The 21,144-nt window shown below is 33.7% G+C and overlaps 1 protein-coding gene and 1 long non-coding RNA gene across 2 annotated transcripts; one reads left to right on the top strand and one right to left on the bottom strand.

Annotated features, from left to right (window-relative positions):
• The first annotated feature begins 1,405 nt into the window (after positions 1-1,405).
• LOC145681517 (uncharacterized) lies at positions 1,406-20,243 on the top strand. Its single transcript, XR_014130797.1, has 2 exons — positions 1,406-1,666; positions 20,059-20,243. It is a non-coding gene; the product is annotated as an uncharacterized LOC145681517 (long non-coding RNA).
• On the bottom strand, positions 5,367-10,272 carry LOC145681515 (uncharacterized). The gene is made up of 2 exons (XM_081753161.1): positions 10,057-10,272; positions 5,367-5,709 (listed from the first exon to the last, which is right to left on the bottom strand). The coding sequence occupies exons 1-2, from the start codon at positions 10,215-10,217 to the stop codon at positions 5,706-5,708; spliced, it is 165 nt and encodes a 54-aa protein (XP_081609287.1). The 5' UTR covers positions 10,218-10,272; the 3' UTR covers positions 5,367-5,705.
• Positions 20,244-21,144: the final 901 nt, after the last annotated feature.

The raw sequence follows: 21,144 nt of genomic DNA, 5'->3' as shown, positions 1-21,144 counted from the left end.
TCTTGATAATTGTTGCATCAAAATGGAATAATACAAACTTTCGCCAGGAGGGCTGTCTGTCTTTCAACAAAATTTCATAACATTGATTTCACTGTTGTGGCGTGATGAAGTTGACGCAAAGTTATACTTGATTTTATTTACATCGATAAAAATGTTAAAAATGGAATAATTTGTTCTCTGGCTCCCTATTTTTTTAGTGTGTTGTTTTATTGTATGCTTGTGTATAATGTAAAACTTTTCTGTTGGTAAGAATACTACGTGGTATTCGGAGAATATTCGATTCTCTATATTGACACAGGTTTTAAATGTCTATTATTAGTATTAACAGACCAAAATCATATTCACGAAGAAATTAAATGTGGACTAAAAGCGGGGAATTCGTGTTATTATTCAGTTCAAAATCTTTTCTCGTCTTGAATTTTGTCGAAGAATTTGAAGCATAAAATATATAAAACGATAATCACGCATGTTGTTCTGTACCTAGGTATGTTTGGGAAACATGGTCGCTTACTTTGAGAATATTCGACGAGAAATATATATACGTTGCACAATATATATCGTTCACCAAACATTGTTAGAGTCATCAAGTCTAGGAAGCTCAGGTGAGCAGATCATATGGCCAGAATAAAAGAAAGTGGGAATGCTTTGAAAGTTCTAACTGGAAATGCAATCGGAAAACGACCATTAGGAAGACCCAGGTGCAGATGGGAGAACAATATTAAGATGGATCTCGCAGAAAAAGGAATACAAAGTAGAAACTGGATCCAGTTGGCTAAAGACAGAAATCGATGGAGAGCTTTTGTGAACGTGGTATTAAACCTCCGGATTCTATAGGCCATAGACATGGGCGCCCGAAGAAAACTTTCTAGGGGGACTCAAATCTCTGGTTGCTATTTTACATTTAGTATTTTTTTTTACTTGTATTATGAAAAACTTAAGAAATTTGATACATTTTCGTGAGCCAAGGGGAGTCTCGGGCCCCATCCCACCCTTCCTTTCAGGCGTCCATGGAGAGTTAGTTAGTTAGTGAATACTGACACAGGGAATTAAACCCGAGTGAAGAATTTCTTAAGTACAGTCAAATCCAAACTTGAGATACTGAAAAGTATACTATTATGTATGAGCGTAGCTATATTAGAATAAACAACAACAAAAATAAGTCGTAATAGTTCCGCACGTGTTTCTGTATATGAACTTCCATATAGAAAAAGTAACGCCACGAGATTCTTTTCTTTTAATTCTTAATAAAAACAAATATTAAACGTATTCACATTCTAAACAAACATTAAACCGAGTTATATTAGAATATTTTCTCCGAATCGATAAAAAAATAAAAAAAGGTTGTGACCTTCATGAGTATAGAATTGCGCAGTGAACTTCCTTGCTATGATCCATGTCTTACACTGATAAGAGATCACTTACGTTCAAAGAACAATCTACTGTGTCTCAAGTTGTTATTGAATTCTGAACTAAAGAAATTCTACATTTCATCAATAATTTCTCCTATTATTCTGTCTCAACCATGTTAACATTCAGGAGTATTTTGTACATGCTTCTATTATTTCTGTTGGCGGGTCTTTTTACACAAAGATTCGACGAAACAAATATCAAAGATGCTGGAGGGTCTTCGAGCAGTTCGTCTAGCAGTGAAAGCAACAGTGACGAGGTAAAGCAATGGATAATGATAGTAATTGTTATTGTTAGACTAGTGGGTCTTGTAACATTGTAATGTTAATACGTTTATTTACTCCAGGCATAATTCTTGAGCGAAAGCGAATCAATTAATTCTATTTTGTCTTTTATTTTTTAAGGTAGAGCGAGAGCAATTGTCTCCGCCGAGTTCATTAATGTAGTTAGTGTTTTAAAATTTTCACGAGTATTGATGACTTTAGCGGTGGTTATGTATATCAGATTTTCTACTATTGAAACAAAATAGTGTAGTTGTAGAATGCTAGATGTTACTTAACGCTCCGTTAGATGGTAGCAAACATTCTCCAGAGATTGACATCTACCGGACGAAATTGAAAATTCTAGACGTAATCTTCTTTGCTGCTATAGCAGGATTTTTAATATTACTAGCTGACCCTGTGCTCTCTACACAGTGCATCATTCACATATGAACATGAATCTCCTTGTTATTCCTCACAACATCTGTACATGTCCCTTTACAGACACAAGTTAAAGACGTCTTGACAAAAATCGGCAAGGGATACGATAAAGGGGAAATTTTTCTATTATTTTTTTTCTATATCTCGCACCGTTTACAAGATTTGAGCCTACTTCCGATTGGGATTTCTAATAAATGAGTGACCAGTGTTTTCTTTATTCTTGCATGCAGTATGTAATAAGCAAATACATTACATACACATTTAATTATAATGTGTGTTCATTGGGCAAAACACTCCAACCAATAAAGATTCATCTTAGATTGGAGAAATGGTTATCCTTCGTTTTTCATTATCATTTGGCCATGAAACAAACGCCCAGAGGCATACTACCCCTGTATACAACTAGGTGGTGTTGGAATGTATAACTCGTAGGATATGATGCTTTACTTTTTAAAAAAATTCCAATACTTCCAGTGTACCCTTAAAAATGGAATAATCAAATAACGGCCATGTTTTTAAATATTCAATTAGAACTGGACAATCAACACAAAATTTGGAATTAAATACTTCTTCTGTACACTAAATGTATTTATTCTACGTTAATTAATATAATAAGACATGTTTGCTGGATGTTAGGAACTTAGTATTTTCTTTCAACAGAAAAAATACATGGAACTATAGCTTAACACTTTCGCTCCTGAGCTTATATAGAAATTGTATTTTCCTGTCAGTTTTGGGCATGTGTAAAAGATGTGTATCGAGTAGTAGAAAAATATAACGGTGCGTAATGCATGGTAATAAATCTTGAAACATTTTGCTTTGAAATGAGTGCAACATTTGTAACTATTATTGGGCGGAGTTGCTACAATATTACATAACATGATTCGAGTATTGGATATCGTCCATTAGCATTAATAAGAAACCCCGAGTTCTGCTCTAACTTAGGATAGAAAATGTGTTTCTGCTGCTTCCAGGAAACAAATTGCCGCAGAAAGTATACTGCACGCACAAAAAATTCAAGATATCTACTTAATTAGTCAAAATGCAGCATAAAACCTGTACAGTGCCGTGAGGCGGGGCGACGACCTCGGGCGCCGAAGTAAGTGGCGCAAAATTAGGGGGGAAAAAGAAAATGGGCGGGAAATTATTAGGGGGTGCCGCTTATATTCTCACCCCGGGTGCTGATTTTCCACTGCAAGGCACTGCATAAAACATTACCAGCCCTATGTATTCTACTGTAACTACAAATTACTTCCGTGTGTCATGGTTTCCGAACCAATCTTTTCATCTGGAAGTAAGGTTGCTTCCCTTTAATATTCGACAAATGTAATCATTTTGTTTCCTTCGTCTTTTTTTTAACGTACTTTCTACTAGTATGTCACCGGAATACATTTGCATGTCTATAAATGCTTTATCTCAATGCTTTTTTTTTCACTATTGTTCCTTATTCCTCTACTTTTTTCAATTCATTCTAATTACTTTTTGTTCCATCTACCTAAATTTCTCAACTTTTCTTCATATTCAAATTTCAAAGTCTCCTATTGCTGTTATTTTTATCTCATTGCTCTGTGATGCAATTCTGTCCTCTTCAATAAACCAGAAGAGCATGCATAAAGAACCGGATCGATAAATCTGATGTTAGTACAGCAGTGTTAATATTGAAACAAGAACTTTGATTCCGTAATCAATGTTTGTTTCTGGTATAGAACACATAGATCATTGACTACTTGCACTGCCAACGCTTCTCCATACAATTCTCCTTCCTTACTCTTTTACATTAATAACTCTTCCGTTCCTTAGGCTTAAAGGTGTGCTGATTTCTCTAGTCGTTTTGTTTTGGTTTTCCTTAACCAGATGTTTCTTTAAAGTAAAATGCAGCTCCTCATGTGTATTTTCCTTAACTCCTTTCATGTGTCTTTCTTCCTAAAGACTTTTTTCGCTATTCCTATCCTTGTTTCTAATTTTCATTCTCACTTCACATCTTTACTGATAATAACGTTTAGATGCCTTAAATTAGTCACCTGTTTGACTTTCTGCTCACTAGTTCGGTATTACATATATAGGTCATTTAATTTCAATTATTGCTTTTGCTTATAACGTTTATGTTTATTCATATTCTTTACATATTTTGCTCTTATTTTCTAACAATATAATCATTATCTGTACAGATTCCTCAACAAGAGACATATCAGTCAACTTGATCCTCCTTCCAACTCCTTCCATCTCCTACTCAAATATTGTCTTTCCTCAATCTCCTCTTCTGTTGCTAATTCTTCTAAATAGAAGTTTACCTACAGTGTGAATTCTGATTTAAATAATACATGTATATAATCACTAGAAGAAATCGAGCCCCTCTCCTCATCAGAAGACCAAAATGCTACATTGGAAGATTTTAATTATAATTTTGATTATCAAAATATTCTCAGTAATAATAATACTGCAATAAAGAAATTTATGTATTTGTACATGTTTTTCTATACAGATAATAACCAATGTAGTAACCAATATATTTTTGGAGAGGAAATGCATAGCTGTTGTCACACTCGTTGGATATCTAGTGGTCGCCAAACTTATAAAGCTTGTAAGCTACCGTACGGTTTTTAAATTCTACTGTGAGCTACCAACCAAAAGAATTACCAAGTTTTTTCCGTCAGTGCTCTCTATCGTTAAGCTTAGTGAATTCATCAAGGTTAGCCAACCCAAGCGTTAACGTGATCTACCGGAAACATCCCGGCGAGCTACTAGTAGCGCGTGATCGACAGTTTGCCAATCACTGATGTAGACAATTATTAAATAATAATCCTCCGTCTATCAGATTCGAGACTACATAAAATCGGTCTGTTGTAGAATATTAAAACATAGCTATGGATCAAATTCTAGATCCCAAAGACAAGCAAGTAACATCTAGGTTATGCACGAATACAAAGAAAAAGTTATAGTAACAAAGATAGTAGCGTGACCTTTTAATTATAGCTCTCTTGGAGGCTATATAGTGTGGTGGGGAACGGTCTATATTGTTAGGATTGAACTTCCATGATGGTCTGCACAACCACCAGCTCCACAGGATTGAATTCTCTGTCGTAGTTCGCAGCCTATGTTAATACTAGATTCCTTCTTTCATAACCTTGGTACTGCATAATAACGCAAAGTTTAAAATAATTAAATGAAAAATAATAACGGGACTAGAGTTGGAAAAAATATAAACAGATACAACAAAATTCCCCGTCGATCTAAAGTCAAATATAAAATTGAAAATCGTGAATCTCGAAGTTTGTATTTCACAAAACAGTCAACTTAAATTCGTTGTTTCTAACAGTACAAAATATTAGATAATTTAGAGACATATATGAAAAGGAAAATATAATTAAAATTAAGTTTTTTTTTACAAACGTAAAAAAGTATATTTAAAATTGTTGAATTTAGATACAGTAAGCAAAATTACAAAGCTAAGTAAAACCAGAATTATCAGTAAAATGAAGTTTAAAGCCGGACCATAATCCATCTCTAAACTTTATTTGAACTTAAAGAATCCAGTTTCTTTCTATCTTCCAAAACGAGTGGTAAGTCCGCTGGTCACCGTAGTGCATTATGTAAAAATCACCTGAAAATATATGGAAAGAAACACGAAACCATTAATTCATATTTGGATATATTGCTTAAAAATTACAGTAAAACATGTTTACGTTGGGAACCATGATTTATGAGTTAAAAAAAAAAAACTAATAGAGTTCTACGAGTAATAAATTACTGTGTAATACCACTACTACTGTCAAAATACAGATTACAGTACATGTATTCAAGTATAGCATTTAAAACAATATTTCGATTTTCGAAATATACTTCTATAGCTCTTGTATCAAAGAAGACTTCAATGTACAAATTTTGAATACTATGTTTGTTATTTTCAATTCTTGAGTACTGTGCCTAAATATACGTAGTTATTAGTATGCTATGGGTAAACCTACCTAATTTCGTGATACTAAAGATTATGACTGGAAAACACATTTGCAGACACGTAGTTGAGGGAATGTAAATTATTGGTTCAGTGGCTGCTTAGGATTTTGTTTCGGGGGGAACTATGCACAACACGTGAATAATCACATATTTTTCAATTTTGGATGCCGACAAATTTTAATGTTCATTTTCCTTCCTAAACTAATAAATTTAATTTCATGGGAGCTTAAGCCCGATATGCCCTAAATATGCCACTGGATTATACATAAACCGATGTTGTTATAGGAAATAAAGCGCAAGAAAACAATAAAAACTTTTAAATTCTAAGATATTACGTCCTACAAAATTGTTCTAACTGACTGCCTGAATGATTGATCAACGCCCAGACCAAAACTAGGAACATGAAGTTTGGACAGAGCATAGGATTTCCGATGTTAAGATACCACTAAGGAAGGATTTTTTAAAAAGAAATTCTACGGGTTAGATGGGGAAGAGGTGACAATTATTATTTTAAAATGTCCATATCTCAGAATCTCTGAATGTTAGAGACATGAACTTCGGTATGTGGACTTCTCATTTAAAATAATTAGACACGTGTTTCATTATATTGATATTTGCCCTAGAAGGGAAGAAAAGGGTGGGGAAGGAAAAGAGCGAGTTATAATAACCATAATTAGATAAACGCATCTCAAACTTGGTTAAGAGCCTAACATACAAAAATACTAAATTTATCATTTTTCTTTGGTTTGTATTTCATTAATGAAAGGGGATAAAGAAATGCAACTTACCACAATCATAGATAATGTTATTCTACAACAGAAAATGTGAACCTGAAGAATTTTCAGTGTTGCATCCATAGAAATTTCAGTGTTGCCAAAATAACAATTCCCCAAAATCTAAGTTAAGGCAGCAACTAGAGGAACGAATTCAATTGCATTTGATTACGTATCATGTTGTCTTGGTATCCTGTGAACTACTTTTTAAATAACATTATTATTTAATTTTAATAACTGTATGTTAAAACTATTTTGTTTATTACAAACTAAATATAATTATTATTTAAATTCGTAATCGAAATTGTATAATTGACTTTCGTCCTCTATAAATATACGACGTTCTCTCTTGTTTATTACCCTTTTATTAGGAATCCTACAAGAGCCTGTGTTTGTCTTCGAGACCAATAATAACTTTTGGCAACACCTTACCTTGCGAGATGAGTAAATAGCCATAGCGTAACGCACAGTGATAGGTGTTTGTTGTCGTGAGAAAGTCTTACGATCTTCGCTTCACATTCTAGTAATCGGAGGGATCGATATGAAATTATTAGGGCATGAGAAGTAAAAGTAAAAGATGAAGATAAAAATTATTAATTAAAATAATACCCAGTTATACATCCGATCACTTTTACTCTCCATATCCACATTTCACAATTAATAAAACTAATTTAGCTATATATTGATGTTGAAATCAATTATTAATTTTTCATATGAATGTTTTCTTCCTTATATGCGTGAACGATACTAGTCTATATACTGTTCAACTCAGTAAAAAAAAAAAAACTACAACACTTTAATATATCACACATAGGCCTATAAGTGACGCCACTATGTATTATATATATATATATATATATTGACTACCCTCACAATCTATATTTGAGTAGCATTCTTTCTGACCAGGCATTTCATAATCTCTACATACTATGTGTACTAAATTTCAACTCGATTGGACAAGTATTCTTTTCTGCAGCGAAGCTATGTACACTCATGTCCAAAATTATTCTCGCTTGTCTATAACTATGTTGTTGTTGGAATATAATTTGATAACGAATTCGCTCGATATTTCTTATAATGTTAGTATGTATATAATCGGCAAAGACATGTATGTGGCAAATTTCATGTGAAAAGAGCAGTAAATAAGAACAATAAAACGAAAATAAAACTTTCTTGTCCATTTAGCAACATTTTGTTTTATTCATTCTAATTGTCGTATTTATATTTCTTTTCCTATGAAATTTACCACATATATACATTTCCCGATGATACACATAGTATGAGTATTAAAACTAAACTGCAAAATCATTATCATATTATATTCTTACACGAAGACAGTTATATATATATATATATATATATATATATATATATATATATATATATATATATATATATATATATATATATATATATATATATATATATCTAGGACAATTATTTGGAATATGAGTGTACATTCGTCATTTCTTAAAAAAAAAATCTCATTGCAGTCGAATCAATCATTTTGTGCTGTAGTTATTAATGAAACATTTTCTTCTAAGACGTTTTGGAAAAATTCTGCCCTAAGGAAAAAAAAAAAACACCAAAAGTAAGCTACCTTATATGGATTTTTCATAAGAAATTATTTATGTCATACGTTAGGATTATTAATGGAAACACTTATTTACGAAATATGAACAAAATTACCTGAGGCATATTTAAAAAATTGTTCGAAGATACTCATCCCCAAAAATAAACTAACATTCATAGATTTTAGGACAAATGGGCGATGCCATGTTAATAGGTTAATAATAAATTATTTATTTATTATTAAAATGATTTATGAACAAAATCAGCTTTGTCATTTTTTTTTTTTTTTTTTTTGCGAAAATTGTCCAAATAGACCTCACCTCAAACTAAACTATCCCTTGTAGATTTTTACAAAATAAAGGAGTTATGTTATATTTTCAGGGTATTAATAAAATATTTTTTATGAAATATGAACGAAATCGGTTAAGTCGTTTTTGAGAAAATTGTCCGAAAAACTCACTAATTTGAATAATCTAAATTTTTCTCCAGTATATGGAACAATACAGGCCTGAGCCATACTAACATATATACTGTTAAACTCAGTAAGAAAAATGAAACATTTTGACATTTGAACACACATGAGCGCACACAGACTTTTTTGCTGGGAGTGGTCCAAGCTTCGGAGGGAGTCCAACACTACAAGTCACTGTGACTATGTAGACCTAGTATTGAACGAATATTACTTTGCACCCGAAAAGACGATAAGTAATTGTAAAATACTTCCACATATATTTTCAGAAAAAAATGATAAAATTACGTTGCTTTTATAAGAGAAAGAGTACAGACGAAGTGCAAGATCAAATTTTCATGCTACATCAATCATTTCGCTGTTAAGCAAATATAGTTTTGCTGAGAAACTTTACAAATGTTCGTATGCTGAGTTAGGAAGTTTTCGGGGATCTGGTCCTTGTGGACACCTCGTGGGTGTGGTCCTGATAACAGATATAGGTTGCTCCACCTACAGTATGTGTGTGTGAGTTATATGCTTTTTTTAAAATTTATTCCCATCCTCTTAACCTATATATTCCGAGCGTTCCAAACTTGGTACTTCTTAGTCTCCACCTGTGTAATAAATTTCAGTTAGATCGGTATTATTTTTATTTATTATTATTATTATTATTATTATTATTATTATTATTATTATTATTATTATTATTATTAAATTCCTAAAAATTTACTCATTCTAAATTCCAACTTTCATTACTCATGACTTATAAACCAAAGGCCTGCACACCATAAATAATTCATACCGTACTAAGGGTCGTAAGATTTACCACTACGCCAAATTGGGTAAAAATCGGAGCAGTTTCGTTCTTTTATAACTTTACGTTTCCTCTTTTAAATAGAAAACATAAAAGGAATAAAGAATTGAAATAAATTCAAAGGAAGGATAAATTGGCAAAAATTGTGTTTTAGTCGTCAGAGGCACAGGAAATGAGAAAATAAAACTGTACCATCTCAATCTCTTTTTTAGCCAATGTTGTATTGTCAATATATGACATATTCGTTTTATTTACTAGAATAATTAAGATGGTTATGTGCCAAATTTGCACCCCTAAATAGTAAACAAAAGGTCAAATCTTTTGCCTAAACCTCTAGCGTTATCACGTTTATTTGTAATTATTATTATAATATAAACTGAAAAATACCTGACAAAAATCCTTCGCCTCCTAACATTACGGTTGCGTCCACGAATTACATGCACTAATTTAAAGTTTGAGCGAAAGGCTTCCACTCCATCTTGTATAAAGAAATCCATGACTACCAGAGTCAAAAAAGTCAGAAGCAACAGGTAAGTTGTAGTCTTCATTGTGATATCTACTATTTTCGTATTTGACGATATTTCTGCACAACACTTAAATATATAGCTTCATAATTTATCTATTTCTTTCAAGCAAAAAATTATTTTTATCATTAGAGGTTATGGTTCACAGTTATACTGACATCACTTTTTTCCTTCTATATGCATACATACGATGGTATATCTTGTAGTGTATGTAGGTTAAACTATTAAGAAACGTTTCCCTATCTTGTTTATAAACCGCCAGGGAAGTCCCCGCGAACTATTTGTTTATCTTGGATAGTTAAATGACATATTGCGATCTTGACCCTAGAGCAGTGGTTTGAAATTGCAATCGGAGCACTATCTAGATATTTTTGCAAGTTATGTACAAAGTTCTATTTACGCTCACGTTTGGTGGTATAGTTAGTATTATGATACAATATACATATCAGTGATCAATATTTTGGACTGGACATGATTTAAGAAATGAACATTCTGATTATCAGTATTTTTTACTATTACATTCTGAACTATAGAAGGCAAAGTCAATTAGATTGTGATGAGCTGTAATTAGCGCAAACAAAATCGATTTTCAACAGGTACTTATATAGTTGAATTACCAGATACAGACTGTAGGATCATATCATGTTAAGTCTTGGTGCTGCAAAGAAATATTAAACTTCAAAGATAACAACAAATTATTACTATTATTATTACTGAGATAACATTTCTGGTTAAACATTAAATACAACTAATAGGTCCAGAAATCTGGAGCTTGTTTGAAAGAACCTGAAGCTTAAAGAGCACCAAAAAAAAAAAAAAAAAAAAGACAATAAACAATACTCCAGATGCAGAGAACTTGTAAACAGAACATATGATAACCTATTGGACGACTTCCAAAAGATTTCGTATCCATACTCGATCACATTTTGACTTTTAGATCTACAAGGTTGACTCTTCCGCTTTTATATACGCAGTATTCTTTCACAGTATTTATATACGCAGTGCAAAAGACGACAAGAGTAAATTTTGCTCTAATAATAATAATAATAATAATAATAATAATAATAATAATAATAATAATAATAACAATGCCAGGTTTCAATGGATTTACACATTTTATGTTCCTAACATGCCAAAACGGTCATTTTAGTATATTTGTCAGTCTGTTTGACCGTTTGACTCGATTTAAGCACAAATGAATTGAAGCATCATTGTTTAGTAACCCATGCAGACTAATTTTTTAAATTAAGATTTTTTCCTACTTCCAGAATAAGAGTATCTTAGAGGAGGATCAAAATCAAAATTGGCTATTTTCTCGAAACAGTTCAAATGATTCTGTATATATTTCGTTGACAATCATGTAATAAAGTAGTATTTTTTTCTAGAAAAAGTCCGAAAAGGTAGCTTACTCTCAAAGGTGAGATTATTTTGAGTTTTCTCCCGGCCGATTTTCTCAAGAATGACTTGGTCTATTTTGTTTATATGTTATAAATGAGCATTTCATTCACAACCGTCTGAGACGGCAGTTTAGTCTTGTGCTCATTTTTGTTGTTATTGTTGTTGTTGTTTAGTTTTAATTATGATAAACTCAAAAACGGCTAATGTAAATTTGTTCATATTATTTGTAAAAAAACAAACAAACAAACAAACAAACAAACGCTGGTAAAACCAGTAAAGAGAATTACACAATACTAAAGGCTAATGAACTTTTTGCAAGAAGAGAAAGAAAATAGGATACATCATGAATTTAAAACGACACAGTATGTTAAAGTCCCCGTTACCTATGAAGAATTAAGAGCTTGATTTCATTAACGAACTTGACCAACATAATTTCTCTAGCATTGTAACAGGCGGATAGACGGATGTGCTAACAGTACCGTCTGAAGAAGTAGCACTTTGAGATCCTAACAAATCTATTAATAACCGTATACTATGGAATAAAGCATTACCTTTGGAAATAAGTTCACAAGGAGTGATTTTCTCTTGGGGTTATGCTTTTCTTTATTGAGTAGCAGCAATTCTTTTTTGTACTCTGTAAACAAAATTGTCAGCAATATTTAGTTAATGATCAAATTCCTCTAATTTGTAAAAATAAATTTGCATTAACTTTTTCCGAATACTCTTCGTTACAGTTTAGTGCCCCTTAGCTAAGTGCCCTTATTATTCGACTTCTGAGTTTTTTGAGTCTTACTCCCTAAAATGAATTTATATAAGACCAACTGGAACCATGAGAAAAATTAGCTCAATTGAATAATATTAAATGGTGCCCAAGCGACCTCAAATTTTACATGTTTATATAATATACAATATGAGGCAAAGATACCATGTAAGTTTTGGTATTGTAAGTTAATAAACATATATTATGAAGGTGATAGTTATTAAATGAGTAGAGATAAGTTGGAAATAATGTCAGATGTGTGTTTTAATGAACAAGTACCCCAAATTGATACGTGATGTTCCCATTCCTATTAAAAAGTTTGCAGCTGTAATAAAACTTCAAGATGGACGGCCATGATCTTGGTATACAGCAGTGAAGGCGATTTACCTTTGTTACCCGTATCCAAGATATAGTGTCACTCTCAAAGCACTCCATATTTACATTGGATGAACGTTAATAATACTAACTAGCTGAACCTGCGCTGTCTACTCAGCTCATCGTTCTGTTATAACCATGAATCTCCTTCCAATTGTGCATGTCTCCTTACCACACCACTAACACTCTCGCCTTCAGTACGAGCGGTCCCAGGTTCGATTCCCGGTGGGGGCACTCGGACGAAAAAGTATCAAATACTGTTTCAAGCCAGCCATCCTGAGCGAGGTTTTCATGGGTTTTCTTCATTCACACCAGGCAAATGCCGGGATGTTACCTAAGTTATAGATTTCAGGCCGCTTCTTTCCTTCCCTAATCCTTTCTTCCTTCCCTTTCCCCGGATAATGCGCTCGCCGAGGGACGTCATCCCTCAAAAACGTAACGGGCTAAATGGCCATAGATGCCGACAGCCCAGAAATCTAAATCCTAATCTTTATCCACACAAGTAAAGGGTAGGAGACTCGCAAAGGAAGTGAATTGCTATGTATAGATGTTGGAGTGAGTTTGTAGCAAATTTGTAGAAGTAACACGATATGAAGTGGAAATATTTTTTCTAATAAATCGATATCCGTCCGAGTAGGGCTTATTGCGTCTCTTGAGGTCTTTGAAGCTGCCAGCATGCAATAGGTTTTTCCATTCAGATAAAAGCAATGCGCCTGCAATGTCCGTCAACCCGCCATACACAACTTCTCTGTTGGTTGCAACAATGTTAATCTGATGGGCTCAAAACGGCCCCTAAAATGTTAAATAGAACAATAACGACACGGTTTTTGAAAATTTGAATGAAAACTGGACAATCAACACAAAATTTGGAATCGACCAGTGAAAACGGCACGTTTCTGCACTTGTGGTTTTGGAGATCTCATTTTACTATATAGGCTATTCTCTCTAGATCTTATTTTAATAAACCTAGCATTTTAATATATAGATTATTCTGTTAAGATATATAGTTACTTTGCGTACTCTGACAAGTTGCACTTATTGTAGCTACTCCATTGGCTTGAAAACTTTCAGATTTGGCCATTAGCTTTAAAGCATTGCTAATTACAAAAATAATTGAAGACCGAAAAAAATTGAAAGTTAAGAATAAAATAAAACTAGAAGAAATTAATTTAATTAGCTTCACATAATGAAACGCGGAAAACTCACGTTATATTTCAAAGAAAATACAATATTTCAGAACAAAGTATACAATCCGGGAAAATCATTATTTACGAAGGATTTTCTTTTGTTCTTGAATAACCCTTGGAGACTGAATATTAAACACGATCATACTTTGGTTACTCGTACAAAAATTACAGATACACTTTGGTATTATTTAGTTTCTGCAGTCCTCTAGGCAACAGCCATCATATGAATTATACTATAATAAATCAGAAACTAATCTAAACCTTTTGTATTGTAACCCACAAAAGACTATGAGCATAATCATTAAGATGGTGCACATTAAATGTTATTGTGTAATTCGTATTGCCAGAAGTACCATTGCAGATTTTCCTTAGGAGTGCTCGGGCAAGATTTTCCACCGATATATACAGATAATTATCAATTTAATGGAAATGCTTCAGATGTCTGAGTTGGCAACGGTTAGGTGGCGACTGTAACTCCGAGTTGTTGGTGGTGTGTTACAGCAAGCTCCCTACTACATGAGGAGGTGTAGAACGGCAATGTGCAGTGAACTGTACAGACGGAAACAGAGTAAAATGCGCGATGTCTGATTTCCAAAGAAGAGAAATTGTTGGGGTATGATTATATGGTGCGACTGTGAATAAACTGGCAAGTATATTGGATGGCGTCATGACGGACAGTGTCGATGACGGCCCGAAAACTCACGACAAAACACATCAGTGAAGAAGAAGAGCGGTCCGAAGAAAAGCCATAGTGAGAAGTTTCGCCGAACATTAAAGCGGGTTGTCATTCAGAACCATCATGCAACTGCGGTGGAAGCAATGAAGGATGTCAAGCAGCATCTCCCACAACCTGTATTGGCAATCGCACTCCGCGGCGAGTTATATGACATGAACATACTTAGTTGGGTTGGACTGGCGAAACCGCTGATAAGGACCATAGTGCTTTACAGCACGACGCCAGTGGTGCTACGGACACGCAACATGAACCACTAATAACTGGAAACATGTGGCATGGTTGAATGTGGCATCGTTCACCTGAATCTAAACCACGGGCCGTGTTTATGAATGGTGGACGACCAGAGAAGTATGAACAGCAGTGTCTCCGCCAACCTTGAAGTATGGCAACGACTCTGTACTGCTATAGGCCACAATGTTCTGTTTTTCAGTGGTTCCTGTGCATCGCTTATCTGTCATCATCGTGATTATTTCGACGTTTAAGTAGACCATGTGAAACCTGTGGTCCAGATGTTGTTTGCTGGAAATAACGCCATATTTCAGAATGAAAGCGCGTCCATTCATATAGCTGGAGCTGTTACGATGTGGTTTGAGGAACATGGCTATGGAGTTGAACCTCTGGCCTGCGCAGCATAATTGAATATCTGTGGTTCATTTTGCAGATACTAATCTGATGGAGATTTCCACCTTACATCTCTTATGATCGTGACGGGACATATATCCTCGATGTTGACGTCTCCATTAAACTTCAATCAACCAAATCAATCAAATCCTCTGACATAACTGAGTGATGCACTGCATCAGGCACGTAGCCAAAGGGGGTCCGGACCGAAAGCAGAAATGGAAAGAATTAAGGCAGAACGAATCAAAAAGAAATTAGAAAAAGAAGAATCAATGTTAAAAAGTTAGAGCAAGCGTTTGGTTACTATTTCTTAGGAGGAGTTTTGTGTAGAGGAGACGGAGGGGGGTTAAGTAAAAAATGGATATTATTGTAACGGGGTTTATTATTGTAAAATATTTTACAAGACATTGCTGGATACGTACTTTTTATAATAGTGAATATGTATTTTTTTTAATAATAGTTGAGGTCACAATGAAAGGAAAATTGTTATATTTGAATGGACAGCGGAAGGAACGTCTATCCTTTTCAATACTTTTTTATATTCTTTTACTCGAGATTTCTTCAAAGTTTATTCATTAAAATACTTACTAACATATCCTCATTTTTGTCCTACCAAATCAATATGTTTCCGATAAAATAGTTTAGATTGATCGAGTCCCCTGTGTGATAGCCAGAGTTTTTCATGTCATGCTCCCTCCATTAATGAAATCCTGGCTAAACGAACCAATATATGTTGCCAGTAAAACAGTTTAGAATGATGGAGCCCATGGTGTGACAACCACAGTATTTCATGTCATGGACCCCTTTCCCCATTACGAAATAATACACTGAAAAAAAGGTTTGGTCAGTTTGACCAAAAAGTAGGTGCTGGTGACCAAATCGTTTGGTCAATATGACGCCAACTAAACGTGTAGTCACCAGCACGAAATCATTTGGTTACGATTTGTTTGGTTGCAGGAATCTAGTATTTAGTTACCAGTACCAAATATGCATTTGGTAATTTTGACCAAATAATCAACTAATAAGTAGGATTTAATTGGAATACCAACAACTTGGTTATAATGGTCCAGATTTGGTTCTTGGAACTAAATAATTTGGTTGTAAATACTAAACCTGCATTTAGTGAATTTGACCGAAACATTTGGTAGAAATTACCAAATACTGTTGGTATAGGTACTAAACTGAAAATAAGCTTAATACGGTTATCGCAAAAGTCATGGTAACTTTTTCTCACAAATATGATAACAAAGCAAAACATTCTTAAACATGCAAATGGAAAGTTAGTACATGGGTAAATATTACGTGTAGGTTGGATGAAAATACACATTCCATAATAACTTTTTTTAAAGATTTAAACCATTTTTTAAAGTACAAACAAGAAAACTTTAAAGCAATAAGTCACCAATCGTGTTCACTTCATGGTACGTTTCCACTTATCTCAAACCATTTGCGTTAAATTATTCCCACCGGCAAAGCTCTAACGGAACCTCTACAAAATGAAATGAAATCCTACACCTATGCTGTGGTGGCTAAAGGAGACTGTAATGATGAGAAACGAATGGCAGGGCGGAATGAAGAAAGTGGGAAGAAACGGGATAACCTCGAGGAAACATACCCGCACACGGTGTTTGTTTACCATAAAATTCATTCGACACGAGCTAGGAGCGAACCAGGGTCCCCATGCACCAGAGGTGAATGCTGTACCACTGCATCACCGTGGCTCCTTTCTACAAAATAATTCGTTTCAAGTACTAAGTTTGTGCCCTTTATGTCAAAAGTGACGGGTGATTAATGAAAGGGAATGATTTAAGAAATTGTAAAATGCGAATGTGTGAGGAAACGGGAGAACCTCGCGAAAACTCACGGACTCGATAATGCCCATTACAAACTCTCGTGGGCGGAAAGAATTATGATTTTTCAACAATTACTTCTGGTGGCCCCCTTGAATTTTACCTATACTAAGTGAGATATTTTCATGTCGCCCAGTGAAAATCTTTTAGAGAAGTAACTATGCACCATATTTCGGATGGCATTTAGTATCTCCCCCAAATCCATCGACAGCTCTGGAGCCGGTACTGTGACTTGAGTGAACTGTTCTTAACTACCTCGTTTATATGAATACCCACCGTCGCTGACGTGTCTGCTCCCTACGGACGCACCACGTTGCTAACGCTCGGGCACCTCTGCTGCGCTATTGTTCTGATCCTGTTAGATAGCATTCGTGCTTTTTTAGTGCCACCTAGCACAAGTTGGTATGTGTTTTAATCACCGTAGTTTCTATACTATACGTTTACCTCATTTCTATTCATGACTACATCATAATTGCAAATAACGATTGATAACAACTACCAAATGAGCCAGAGTCAATACCAAGTGATCTGGGGAAGAAACTAAACAATACTCCTTATTTCTTCCGTATACTTTAGATTTGGTGCATTTGTAAACCAAATGTATTAGTTTATTTTGCAAACTTCTGATGTTAGTGTTACTATATTTACCCCTTTCCAGAAGTTTCTAGTAAAAGGGAATAGGAATGTCCCAATTCCTGCCCCAATTATTTTGCTCCCTGCCCTAGCGTTGTCAATACAACTTGCCCGTTTCATCTGTATACAAAGTCCTATTTGTTACGCCGAATTTGCGGCCCCTATAACAACCAATACACATTACATTACAGTAAAATAATATATATGAAAAAGTAAGCTTAACTCGATTTATACAATTAATCAAACACTTCAAATATTCATTCTGTGCTTCTAAATAGTCTGTCTTATTTGTCACTTACACAGATCAAAACACTTATAGCTTCCATAAATGTTACCCAGAAGTCAAATCGATACACGTGACTCTGTAACTAAACACTTCGGTCAGGAAAACCAGATCACTTAAGATTTTGTTGGCATAACCAAATTAATCAACCAAATGTTCTGACCAAAAAATATAGTGTTCATGACCAAACACGTTTCGTATAAATGACCAAATTTTGGTTAAACTAACCAAATAAAGTGAACAAATGTCCTGACCAAACATATTCGGTATTCCTGACCAATTAATTTTTTTCAGTGTAGCTATATGTATGACTACTACTACTACATGACCATGCGGAATGGTGTAATTTTTCACTTACTACTATTCTTGACTCCTATGACTCTATTCCACGTAACAACAGAACTGTTCTACAAACGAAGGCTGGTCCTGAGCCATATTAATCTGATAAGATGCACTTTTTTCAGGTGTTTCCATGAAATTGCTAAGAATATGTATAACAAATCAAGGGGATTCATTGCCTCCTAAATGAGGCTTCTAGGTGATACACACGCCGTTCTTAAAAACGTTGATTCGTGTTTCCTACACCGAAATTTGCATTTTTCTTATTGTTCAGTAATTGTCTCCTAGCTCAGCCATAGTGATGTGAGGCGGAAAATTTTCCGCGGAAAATTTTCCATTTCGGGAAATTTTCCGCTATATTTTTCCGGAAAATTTTCCGTTCTAAAAAAATATCAGTAATCAAGTAACAATTCCTCAGCAATCATGAAATTGATTGAATTCATGTATAGAAATGTTAAAAACTGAAAGATCGTTTAAGAATCTGAAAATTTTCATGGCTCAGACAATTTTCAATACTATGTAGGAACAAGTTAAACAATTTTTCATGAATCGAAATATTTTCTGCCTTATATGGAAAAACTGAAGAATTTTTTATGAGTCGGAAAGTTTTCATCATTTCGAAGCAAGAAGTAAAACAACTGTTTTCTGAATCGGAAAGTTTTATTGCTCTGTAGAAACAAGTAAGAGGAATTTTCATACATCGGAAAATTTTCATCACGATGTAGAAACAAGTGGAAAACACTTTTCATAGACCTGAAAATTTTGGATATTATGTATAGTGATGTTAGGTGGAAAATTTTCCACTATATTTAACTGCACATAGAGCTACAAAATTGAAAGGAATTTCAGTAGAGGAAAGTTAGTCAGCAACAAATTATAATTTTCCAATTAGCTTACGGGAACCGGAAAATTTTGTATTTCAAGTTGAGAAATAAAATTTTACAGTGTTTCTCTCTCTCTATAGAAGAAAATTTTTCACTTCACATCACGGTTAAACAACGATGTAGGAATAAGTGGACTATTCTTTTACGAATCGGAAAATTTTCCGTTTCAAAATTTTCCGGAAAATTTTAATCACTGTACAGGACAGACAATTTTTGGATTCATGGAAAATTGTTCCACTTATTCCTACATAGTACTGAAAATTATCTAAACCATGAAAATTTTCAGATTCTTTACGCGATTTTTCACTTTCTAACATTTCTATATATGAATTCAATCAATTTTATGAATACTGACGAATTGTTACTTGATCATTGATATTTGTTAAGAACGGAAAATTTTCCGGAAAAATATAGAAGAAAATTTTCCACCTCACATATCGACTAAACAACGATGTAGGAATAAGTGGAGTATGTTTTTATGAATCGGAAAATTTTCCGTTTCAAAATTTTCCGGAAAATTTTCATCACTGCTCAGCCACCAAAAACTTTAACAAGTTTCCAAAGTGAACCAAATCAACATACCAATAATAAATAAAACACTATCATATAATTTCATTCAAAGATGTAAAACTTTTTACCGCCATTTGAGGTTTTTGATATTTGGAAATATTCTATGTTACCATGTATTATGTTTATGTTGAAACAATATTTTGTAATATTTATGCACAGTTCCTTCATTCTCTATATTGAAACTATTTTACAGTTAATGTTTCTGTACTTTTCTTTTCTTTTGTTTCAGGTAAACAGCTTAAATCAACTATGATGAAGGCAAACTTCAAGGAAAATGTTTGATTCTTTCTAAGACTTCCAATTCTTACAAACAACTCCAAGTTATGAAACCATTTATATTTGTAGATTAACATATTAGAAGAGTAAATTTTTGTATTGGTAAGAAAAGCTATAATAAAATATGCTTAATTAAGACTAGATAGTTTTATTTGATTATACGCGGTGAGCTTATAGAATTCTATTTAATGTTACTTAATTTTTTCTTCATATTATTATTATTATTATTATTATTATTATTATTATTATTATTATTATTAAAGGTAACCAAGAAAGTTGTGTCGCTTTTTGTGGAGGTCTGTGTTCAATTGATCCTCACACCGTGAGTTGAATGCGAATGGAGATAAGGCGAAGGTCAGTTGTTAGTGTGGGTATATCCAACATACTGTCTGGTTGCGGAAGTTCACTTATACACCGTGAACTTGCTAAAGGACAGAGTTCACATGAGAAGTTACAAGTATATACAGGGTCTTAGTAGATTATACCGACAATCTGTAAGATATGATTCCTCACATCGAAAAAGGCGAAAAGTTCATATGGATCTGTGGAGAAAAGTGAAAACTCGTGGAAAAGCTAAATTTTAATAAATTCTATTTCGAATTCGAGAAATTATAAAGTGGAGTTCCATAGTGTAAACGAAGTCATCGCCTATACGCAGCTCAAAAATGCATATTTCATCAATGTGCAATGGATGTGCAAAATATTCAATACATCAACAGGGCATAATTCACAGGAATGGAACAATGAAATTTGCTGTTCCTAAAACTTCCAAGTTCTTGTCCAAGCATTCCATGTTCACTGTTGTCAAGACTAACCCCTTTGCCTACTTTGAACCCAACTTGAAATTAAACCATTTCTAAAAATTCTGTTCAGAGCAATATGCAATTTTGAGTTACGTATGTATGATTTCCTGTACGCTGATATGGAACGCCACTCCACATTTTCTCGAATCCTAAATAGCATTTGTTGAAATTTAGTTTTCCGACGATTTTGTTTTTTCGGTATAGTGCATTAACACCCTATATATATATATATATAT

This window comes from Thermobia domestica, chromosome 3 (genome assembly GCF_964235325.1).
Source record: "Thermobia domestica chromosome 3, izTheDome1.hap1.1, whole genome shotgun sequence".
In the NCBI taxonomy this organism is placed as follows: Eukaryota; Metazoa; Arthropoda; class Insecta; order Zygentoma; family Lepismatidae; genus Thermobia; species Thermobia domestica.
The sequence above is the reverse complement of the archived record's forward strand: the minus strand, read 5'-3'. Positions and strand labels throughout refer to the sequence as shown.